This window comes from Aegilops tauschii, chromosome 7, assembly GCF_002575655.3.
Source record: "Aegilops tauschii subsp. strangulata cultivar AL8/78 chromosome 7, Aet v6.0, whole genome shotgun sequence".
Classification (NCBI taxonomy): Eukaryota; Viridiplantae; Streptophyta; class Magnoliopsida; order Poales; family Poaceae; genus Aegilops; species Aegilops tauschii.
The window spans coordinates 440437186-440448310 of record NC_053041.3 but is presented as its reverse complement, the minus strand read 5'-3'; the positions used below and the strand labels follow the sequence as shown (position 1 = coordinate 440448310).

The 11125-nt window shown below is 48.6% G+C and overlaps 1 protein-coding gene across 2 annotated transcripts; it reads right to left on the bottom strand.

Moving 5' to 3' along the window:
- Positions 1–344: 344 nt before the first annotated feature.
- On the bottom strand, positions 345–4456 carry LOC109762048 (receptor-like protein kinase HERK 1). Of its 2 annotated transcripts, none has more exons than XM_020320861.4 (2): positions 4114–4456; positions 345–3170 (listed from the first exon to the last, which is right to left on the bottom strand). In XM_020320861.4, exons 1-2 carry the CDS (start codon positions 4147–4149, stop codon positions 636–638), a joined length of 2571 nt encoding a protein of 856 aa, XP_020176450.1. In that variant the 5' UTR covers positions 4150–4456; the 3' UTR covers positions 345–635. The 2 variants fall into 2 exon arrangements, with proteins under 2 accessions (XP_020176450.1, XP_045086556.1); XM_045230621.2 differs by lacking the exon at positions 4114–4456 and adding an exon at positions 3525–3740.
- Positions 4457–11125: the final 6669 nt, after the last annotated feature.

The window sequence follows — 11125 nt, the reverse complement described above, 5'->3', positions numbered from 1 at the left end:
TTTATCAGATGGGCCGGGCTTGGGCTTGAAAAGTAGGCCTGATGGTAGGGCCTGGGCCTCAGTTTTTTGCTATGGGCTTTTTAGGCCCGGCCCGGCCCGGCCCATGGCCAGGTATACTCGCGAGGGATCTTGCTAACGTGAGTGCAAACCTTTTGGTCTGCAAACCAGTGGGTATGCAAAAATAAATGCGCCGAGCATCCGCTGAATGTGGGCAACTCCTCCTCTCGATTTGTTTCGAACGACCCGGCCTCCTAGTTTTATCGCTGAAAGCGATAGATTGCACACATTGGCTGCCACTCAGCATGATAATTTTGTTAATGCCACAAGAGAAGAGAGTGCACCAGTTCCAGAATCCAGCGTTTAGCCGGATCATCATGATCATCATCATCAGTACATGAATATGGCTAGAGCCGAATAGATTCCATACAAGAAGATACCTATATCCGCTAAATCATGTGCCCGCAGAAGTGGGTAAGGTAAGGCCATCAGAAATCCAAACCGTAGTTCAGTACAATTACAAGGGATGAAACAACCAATTACACGTGACACATCTCAGGTAAACTTCAACAAGAAAATAAAAATCCAAGGCTTGCCCACACCTCTACCGGTACCCTAACAGATCATCCGGCGCGTTTTCACCTCCCCTCAGCTTTGATCAGCTGAGAGAAAACCCTGCTCATCGACACGTCGGAGAGGTCGTGGTCAGGCTCGTGCAAAGCTCCGTCCTCCGCCATCGTCACGCTGATGCTCTCCATGGCACCCACATGCTGAACTTGTGACGACAGGTCGACGATCCGGTTCATGCTGTTCACGTCCGACACGGTCGAAGAATCCACATCCTGGAGCTGCAGGACATACTCCAAATTCCAGAGGACGTCCCCCATCGACGGCCGCTCCACGCCGTAGTCGGCCAGGCACTTCTCCACCGTCTCGCCGAACTTCCTCAGAGAGTCCGGCCTGATCGCGCCGGAAAGCTTCTGGTCGACGATCTGGTGCAGCTCCCCTCTCTTCTGCCACTTCATCCCCCACTCTGCCAAGTTCACCATTTCCCTCGGGAGCGAAGGGTCGATCACCGGCCTCGCGCAGAGCACCTCCAGCATGACAACACCGAAGGAGTAGACGTCCGACTTCTCAGTCAGCTGCTGCCTCCGGAAGTATTCAGGGTCAAGGTACCCAAAGCTACCCTTCACTGCAGTGCTGACATGAGTTTGATCCAGCTCAGGCCCAGTCTTTGACAGCCCAAAGTCGGCGACTTTGGCAAGGAGATTCTCATCAAGCAAGATGTTTGCAGACTTGACATCACGGTGGATAATGGCCTTTGCAGAACCAGTATGAAGATAGTGTAGCCCCCTTGCTGCTCCAATGCAGATCTCCAACCGCTGCTTCCAGTTGAGTGAGGGGTTGTCTGAACCATACAGGTGGCTCTTGACGGTTCCGTTCTCCATGTACTCGTAGACCAAGATCATCTCATTCCTTTCATCACAGTACCCAATCAGAGACACCAGGTGGCGGTGACGCAGACGTGAAAGGAGCTCAATCTCTGTCCGGAACTCATTGAGACCTTGCTGGGACTTGGGGTTTCCTCGCTTCACTGCAACCTTTGTGTCATCCCTCAAGGCACCCTTGTAGACTTTCCCAAAACCTCCGACCCCAATCACCCAGCTCTCATCAAAATTGTTTGTTGCTTCTTGGAGCACATTGAAGGCAAAGCGATATCCATAGCTTCCATTCAGACCTGATGTTAGTGTGGTACCATAGGAAGTTCTGCTTCCTGTACTGAGAGACGTGAGCCCATTGATAGAGAAAGGCATCCAGGTCTTGGAGTGCTGCTTGTCGTCGGTCTTCTTCCTCCGGCAAAGCAGTACCACAACAAGGACAATTATCAGAAGCCCGACAACCCCAAGGACTGAGCCAATAATTATGGGCAACTTTTTGTTTGAACCGTTGTTCCCAACAGTGAAAGCAGAACCAGAGCCACTGCCCATCTTCATAATCTCAAGGCCATTCAGAATCCCATCAGGCAATGCATTGTTCAAGGTGGACGGACCAATACTGATGCTGAGCTTGCTAGATGCATCATTGGAAGAAAGAACCACGTCAACATAGATAGCTGTGGCCAGTTGATTCACCGATTGCTCTGAGAGATCAAGATCATGCTGTGCAAAGAAGCCTCCCACATATGCATTGAAGTAGAGCTGGTTCAGTGCCTTGCTGACTATATCACAGAAGTGAAATCTTATCAGATAGCTGAAGCCTGCATCCACATCAAACTGCCATGTCATGTTGAAAAGTGCGTTGGATGTGTTTGAAGCCGCCAATTCTGTAGCTGTACTGTACACAATATCTGGGGCCGTCAGTGGAGTTGCCCCGCCTTTCCTGTACTTGATAGCCTTGCCATATACAGCAGTTTTGGTCACACTGGGGTTCAGTATGTACTTCTGATCCTTCTGCCAAGTCCTCGAGAGGGTATCATTGTTCGGGAAGACCTTCGGACCACCCATGTTAACACGATACACCGTCTCCAGGGACTGTGTAGTCAAACCGCTGTACTGCTGCACAGGGTTGACCATATTGGCTACATCTGCTATGAGATCATCTGGAACAGAAACCACTTCAATAGCGTTGATGAATGCAATTCCGTTTGACGGCTTGAAGGAAATAACAAGCTGGTCACGGGTGATGTTCAAAGAGTATTCCTTGAACAGCGGCGCCGTCTTGTCCGGCTGCTGGAAATCACTGAGCAGGAGCACATCTTGGGTCGACACGGTGAACTTGGCAGTGGAGAGATCATAACTCTGGTAGATGAAGGGGTAGAAGTAGAGACGGACAAAATGCCGCCCCTGCTTCTGGATCGGAAAAGTATAGGATGACGGGCTCGTGAAGATGCGGGCGGTCTGGTAAAGCACTGGGTTGTCAAAAGAGGACACCCCGTTGGCCGAGGTGCCGGCAAGAATATCTTGGGAGGTGGACACGGTCACCGGAGATGCCCCATCGGCAGCGAAGTCCCTCCCGAGAACCGTCGTGCCCTTGGTAGACCCACAGTCAACCAGGTAGCTGTCTGCAGGCTTGAAATCGACTGTTTGTGCTTTGCAGACCCCAGCAGATGACCAGAAACACAAGATCGCCAAGGTCACCACTTGCAACTTCCTCCTCCCCATCATAATGTTGGCCTGAGTGACAAAAAAATGTGCAAACTGTTTGAGGTCATGTACAATTTCAAGCTACTATCCTCTAATAATCTGATAAAGGCTGGATGTAGAAACATGCAGGAATTAGTAAGCAAGAACACTGGCATGTAGGAGTATAACGGATAGTAAGGCAAGAACATCAGATATACAGAACAGCACCAAAAGAGGTATGGACTCGCATCCCGAACCGAACTAGGATCCCCACTGAGATCAGGACGAAGCAATAAAAAGGCAAACCGAATCCTAACTATGGACGAGTTCTTCACGCTTCCCAGGACAAAGAACTGGATTTATTTGCTAAACTAGAACTAGCCAAGCAAGCTGGGGATTCCCCACCAAGTAGAAATCAGTCCTGGTGGGACTGGGATCTCCCCTCCGGCCACATGCAGCGGAAAGGGGAGTAGAGCTGGACGGTGGCCTAGAGGTGCGCTCGGCGGCCCCTGCCATGACTGGGAGTAGCTGCTCGGCGGCGCCGATTTGGGAGAATATGAGGGTGCGAGAGTTGGGAGGAGGTATGGACCAGACCACCGTGCCTAGTTGAGGATGGCAACGAGCGCCGAATTTATTGTACGGAATATTGTTTATATATACTAGTACTATAAAATAATGGGAATATGTGAATATCCAGAGTTTCTGTTCCATAATATCTTCCCTTTTTACCTACTACGACCACGAGATTACATCTTGCATTCTATCGAGGTTGAAGGCATTTCCATAGCCAACTTCAAATCGGAGCAAAAAGAGCAGCACTACTATTGATTTTCGTTCCCTGGACTAAAAATGATACAATAAAACCGTCCCGCTATTAATCCGGAGGGGGAAAAAAGAAAGAAATGAGGAACAGCAACAGAACTGAAGAACGCCGACAAGAACAGCGCGCTCGTGAAAAACACAAGAAAGAAGAAGCTGGATCCGCGAGACGCACCTGCCCCGGTCCACCGGAGCGCGCCGCGGCGGGCATTCGCCGAGATCCGGCCGAGATCGACGCCCCTCCGCCGCCAACCGCTCCCACAGCCGCTGGGCTCGGAGCAGCTCCGAGCCGGAGCAGCAAATGCTCCGGAGAAGCGCCTCAAGAGGAGGCAGAGGCCAACACGAGCACCACCGTCCGGACCGGAGGGAGCCGGCAAGGGAAGGGAGGAGATAAAGGTGGCTTTTTTCTTGGACTTGGAGTTGTTTTCAGCTTTACGGAGCAAGGAAAACGCTAGGCTTGGAGAGAGAGAGGAGAGAGACGGGAGTTAAGAGGAGGGCGAGGGGGGAGCTGAGCTGCCACCTTGGGAAGGAATAATAACAGCTAGGTTCGATTCAGCAAGACAGAAGCGCAGCTGATGAGCTGACAGAGACGGTGCTGATGAGCTCTGTTTAGTTTAAGTAGGACTAGTTTACTTTAGTTTAGTTTAGTTATTATTGTTATGCACAAACTGCCCTGTCTGATTATTGCGGCCATCGCGGGTGTTCGGCGGTGGCCGAAATTTGGGGGATCATGCACATGGCGAGCCGAACCCTAGACCTGACCTAACCGTGTTAGTATTATTTGGCGCAGCACGAAGCCTTGCTTTCTCCGCGCACTCGCAAAAGTTTTAGGGATGCAGCGGCAACACAGCCACTGGTGTGAAAACAGTGGCTTGCACGGTAAGCTGTTGTTGCCGGCACGACTATTTTGCGCATTTCTCTGCCAACATGCCTCGGAAACTGCGCCGTAGTATGATCGTATCTATTCTCGACCCCGAGAAGCGATCGTGCCTTTTGTTTTGCTCTTCCTTGACAAGAAAAAACGCATCTCGTCTCTTCCATTTTCCCTTGGGAAATCGTTTCTCTTCGGGGAGGAAGGGAGAATGGTTGGATACCGAATGCATGAAGAAAGCATGTGGAATCGTTCTCGATTGACTCGACGAAACAAAATCGGCATTTTCATGGACACACTCGTTTTGACCAGCACGCGTGCATGCACATGCCATTTTCCCCCCGAAAAAATGCTAACGCATTTTCAGGTCGTGATATTTGTGCTTCCCACGTCTCTCACCCTTCCGTTTTGTTCTGAACAATAAACAAGATGAATCAAATGGTAATGCCAGGCTTTTTATTTTATTTTACTTTACAAGGAGGATTACCCCGGCCTCTGAATTAAGGGATGCACACATACATCTTTATTAATTATTCAACAAAGTCCGACAAAGCGATTCTACATAAGCTAATAAAACTTGTAAAAAAAGGGGGAAACAATATCTTTAGTCGTGAATAAGGAAGCACGAACTGCACTCAACGATCAAACATTTTAATTCCACGGCTAAACATCATTCCGGCATCCCTGAAGGAGAAGTCCTCTGGACCAAAAGCAATGAGAGTCGAGCGAGAGAGAGGGCGTCTGCGGCTGCTTGATGGATGGTTATCGTGTCCGATGTCTGATGTCTTTGTCGGTGTGTTTTCAATGGGTGCGCCTTTACGTTGTTATGATCCATTTGTTAAGGGTTTGCGGTTGTGGCGGGATGGGGAGAGTTTGTTCGTCTACCGGGCGGTCATCGAGATTCATGTTTTGGGAGTAGTCCGCATACAATCATGTTTTCTCAGTTTTTCATTAAGTAACCAATCAAATTTATTTTTCTTAATTAATCAATGAGGCAAATCTTCTACCTTCGTTTCGATAAAAAATGTTTTAATTAAAATTAGTATTATATGTTTATTAAACTTTAGCAGCGCCAACGAGTATTCCAAATTTTTTTGGAAACTAGTTAGGTGATATTCATCATAAGCTAAAGGGCCAAATTTGTGTGGGAGTTTGTGTCATTTTCTACGCAATGCGGAACTGTGATAATTCCATTTTGAACAAATCACCCACTCTAATTTCTTGCATGTTATCTATAGGGCTACGGCTTCAATCTGTATGTGACCATCATCACTTCAGCATGTGGCCGTTTGGGCACTTATGGCCTCTAGGTGCAGCCGCCTATAAATGGTTGCGCATTGTTTATTCAACCAGTTTGACTAGTGAGCCATTCATAGATTATGTGGATGAGCTATGTAATCTCGACTCCGACATGTTATAATCGTGTTTCCTTTTTATTTGTGTTATTGTTTAGTACATAGTGACTTTAACTTGATTCATGTTTAATAAAATGGTTGTGTGTATGATGTGATGCAGAGCACGGGGTACTCCCTTTTTGGCAAAAATGGTTGTTGCGTTTGAACAAAATTTGGATTGCTACTTAGACGCGAAAACATCAAGAGGTCATTCTCCAAGCCCCTCCCTCTCTAGATAATCTAGCTAGCGTCACTCCCCATCGACATTAAACGCAATGCCAGGTAAGCTCCTTCCGTCCGCCCTGTATCTAAACGAGGCCAGACGTCGGGCAAGAATCACACCACCAAGTTCGCTCCCAATCTCCTCCTCCACCCTTTCGATGGCATCCGACGAGCCGGAAGAGCAGTTCTCCCACATACAAGCCAGCTGGGTGGCCCGCCGAGCCCGCCGGATAAGAGCGAGGCAGCTCGCTGCTCCATCTCCCGCGCCTGGCCTAACAGAGCAAGGTGCTGCCCCAAGCCGGCACGTGGTTCAGCAACTCGCCACTCCAAGCCAGCTCGCGAAGGAGTGGCGAGTTGCTCCAGGCCGGCATGGCAGGGAGCACGACGGCACGGTCATCGTTGCTGCCGTCGACGACGCAACGTCGTATCGCGCGCTCCCATGCCTACGACCGCGCCATCCGCCGTCGACACGCTTGCAGCCGTGCCATGCTGGCAGAGAAAGAAACCGGCTGCGCGGACATCGAGGAGGTGGCGTGATACGTCCATTTTGCATCATATTTTCCTACTATTATTTATGATATTTTTCATCAAAATAATACTTTGCGGTGTAATTATAATGCCTTTTCTCTCTTAATTTGCAAGATTTGCATGAAGAGAGAGATTGCCGGCAGCTGGAATTCTGGACATAAAAAAGCTACATCAGATATACATGTTCTGCACAACTCCAAATGAGCTAAAATTTCACCGAGAATTATTTTGGAATATATAAAAAATACTAGAAGAAAGAAATACCAGAGGGGGCCCATCGGGTGCCCACAAGGCACCAGGGCGCGCCCACTGTCGGTGTCAAAATCGGTTGATCTCGGGTAGGGGGTCCCGAGCTATGGATCTTGGATCGATGGGGAACAGTGAACGCAGGGACAGTATTTACCCAGTTTCAGGCCCTCTTGATGGAGGTAAAACCCTGCGCCCTGCTCTTGTCAATATTGATGATGATGTATCGAGTACAGAGTTGATCTACCTCGAGATCGTAAATTGTGATCTAAACCCTAGGGGTATGATGATGAATGTCATAATGATCTATCGACTAGCCTAGCATCGGCTTATATAATGTACTGGAGGCCTGGATAACAATAGTCCTAGTCGACTACGTCGATGGAGAGTAGGCCTTGTCTTGATCACCAAGTCTTGTGGAATCTTCCTCGTATATGTCATGGGCTGCTCGAAGTGGCCCATTAGTGAACCGCCATGGGGGGTCCTTGGCCTGACCCACTGGTCGGGAGATGACGTGGTGGGTACCCCCTAATCCAGGACATCATTAGTAGCCCCATGAACCGGTCTTCAAGTTGGGGACGCTCCTCGGTTCCTCCGAGCTATTATTCATCTTCGGCCGTCGGTCTTGAAAGCCGGTTCAACAAATCTTCCTATCTTCAATCTTGAGGATCGCCGAGCTATATCCGAAGAGTTCACACGTCGGGCATCCGAGGAGCCCCTTTAAGTTCTCGGCCTTTATCAATGTCTTGTTATTTTTATGCCACACATCGGGTTCGAAGTTTCTCCCATGTGCTGGTGTCCTCTTGCAGCCGGACTCCAACGCCGGACAACATCCGAGGTGTCTTTTTTGTAGCCGAGCTCCAACGTCGGTCGGCATCTGAGGTGTCATAGATTACCTCGGTCTTGAAAAGGTTGAAGGAGTTCAGCCGAGCTTAATGCCAGAAATGCCCTCTATGGAGCCAGCCACTTGCATCCGAGCTTTATGCCAGACTGCTTCCGAGGTGGTGCACCACCTCGACCATGGGCTTATTTTTTGTGGACTTTTTTTATTGGTGCAATTTATTCTCTCCCGAGGTATATAGCCAGTAGCCCTCAAGGTGTATGTCGCCCTAAAATCCGAGATGCACCTGAAGGATGAAATAAAACCGCTGATCCCAGTAACCCCTAAGACTTAGGTTGATTCGTGAAATCAGCATGAGGATCGATTCCTAGCTCGGCAGCATACGTAGGAACAGACACGCGATGTGCAATAGTTCCCGAGACTCAGGTTGGGTGCGGCCGACCAACCTGAGGATCGTAATCTCCTCAAAAACTATTTTGCACTTTGATTCTTCTACATTGATTCGTCAATGTAGTAGCCCCCGAGACTTGGGTTGGGCAACAAGGCTGACCCTAGGATCGTATCTCCTCGGGAACTAGTTCATCGATTGAGTGTGTTTTGACAACACCGAGGTGTAGCTCGGCAGGGAAGATGCCAAACTGCAGGTTGGGAAATATTTCCCGAGCAGAACCACCACGAGAACACCTGGAACAAGAGGATGTCCTGCCTCCTAAAAGGAAAACCTAAAATAGGTTAACAGTGTCAAAAGCTCGGAAAACCAAAAAACTTATGTAAAGACTTTAAGTCTGAAGTAAATCAAGTTTTTTGGTGTGAATCAGAAAATTGGTCTTAAAATTAGTTTGTGCTTCCGTCGTGCTTTAACATGACACATCCGATCTCAAGACTTCAAGCGGCCAGCCTTCGGCTTCAACCTCCCTTCCCGAAGGAGGAGTGCTTCTCGTTAGGCCAGTTCAACGAGCATAAATCGAGCAGCATGAGAGATAAACCAGGCTATCCGGCTATTGACCACACACTCGAGTCGATAAAGGAGTGGTAGAAAAAGACTTTGCAACGACTTAGAAGAAAACATTTATTATAAAATGGCTCATATAAATTTTAAGAGCCACCAGTTAACCTAAGAAAAGAAGTGTTTTTAACAAACAACGCTTTTAACAAATAAATTTCAACATAAATATAATGATTGGTCGAACCGAACAAAAAATTAAGAATTGAGGAAATTTGAGCATGAAAATGACTTAGTTGGTTAGTGTGCTCGGTGTTGATGAAGAGGTCCGGGCTTGTGGCAGGACGAAGATGTAGTCCTCGGCCTGGCCGAGGTCCCAGCCCCCAAGCCCGAGGTGACCGAGTGAAGAGCTCGGCTTGACGAAGTGGCGACACAACATGGTCGACGCGACGAGGCAAAGCCCCTGGTCCAGCCGAGGTGACGAAACTGGACGGCTGGTGATGCCGAAGTCCCCGGAGTAGGTTGATGAAGAGATGACGAAGCCCCTGGTCTAGCTGAAGTGGTGGAGCCGGTCGATAAGGTGACGTTGCAGCCCCCATGCCAGCCGAGGTGTCGAAGCAGGTCGGTGTGGTGGACATCATCTTGAAGACGCAACGACGCGGCCATGCGACGTAGGTCATAATTTGTGACGCGCTCAATGACGGCTTGATGAAATGATCGCGCAGTGATGCCGACGCGCCCGACCTATGCAATCCATGGGGCAACGATGTTGATGATGATTTAGCCTTCGCAATGCCGAACCCTTGGTCGGCTCGCCGGGGTGATGATCCGACGAGGTTGACCTCGGCTCGATGAAGTGACGACATGTCTAGCGCACGTTGGCAGCCGTGGAACAACATTGTCGGTCTGATTTGACACTGACGCGACGGTGAAGATTACCTCGAAAAAGGCTTTAAAATTAGTGGGCACGTGTTTGAGAACAAAACAAAATACCCCATATAAAACTTCCTTAAAAAAGATGTCCAAAATCCCCTTCATAAAAAAGATGAAGTCGGGTCGGATTCGTTCTCGCGCAGAAAACAGATCCAAAAATCGATGCACTCATTAGAGGTTTTCGAGAGTTTGAACGGTCGGATCGAGCCAAAAGTTTGAGGGGTGGTAGATACAGGAATTACGCAGCCGATCAACGGTTGGATCTTCCAAAGGACGTCCAAGCGGTAGGCTGGACTTCACGCTCCAAACTCGTCCAGATTCCCGTCCAGATTCGACAGGGCTCTCGTAGATCGGAGTTTACCGGAGATTCCTTCATCGGAACGCGATAAAATTTTACAGGGTTGTTCTAGACTCAATTCTGCACAATTCCACAAAAGCAATAGTCAAAGTGACGCTCAAGGAGGCGGGGACGGCGTACACTAATCCGATGTCTAGAAAAAACTGCTGCAATATGCAGACGAGCTGTCAATCCTTTGCGATCACACAACGGAACTCTCAATGAAAGCACCACTGTCGATGTCAAAACCGGCGGATCTCGGGTAGGGGGTCCCGAGCTGTGCATCTTTGATCGATGGGGAACGAAGAACGCAAGGACAATATTTACGCAGGTTTGGGCCCTCTTGATGGAGGTAAAACCCTACGTCCTGCTCTTGTTAATATTAATGATGATGTATCGAGTACAGAGTTGGTCGACCTCGAGATCGTAAGTTGTGGTCTAAACCCTAGGGGTATGATGATGAATGTCATAATGATCTATATATCGACTAGCCTGGCCTCGGCTTATATAATGTACCGGAGGCCTAGGATAACAAGAATCCTAGTCGGCTACGTCAGTGGAGAGGAGTCCTTGTATTGATCACCAAGTCTTGTGGAAACTTCCTCGTATATGTCATGGGCTGCCCGAAGTGTGAAGGAAATATGCCCTAGAGGCAATAATAAAGTTATTATTTATTTCCTTATATCATGATAAATGTTTATTATTCATGCTAGAATTGTATTAACCGGAAACATAATACATGTGTGAATACATAGACAAACAGAGTGTCACTAGTATGCCTCTACTTGACTAGCTTGTTGATCAAAGATGGTTGTGTTTCCTGGCCATAGACATGAGTTGTCATTTGATTAACGGGATCACATCATTAGGAG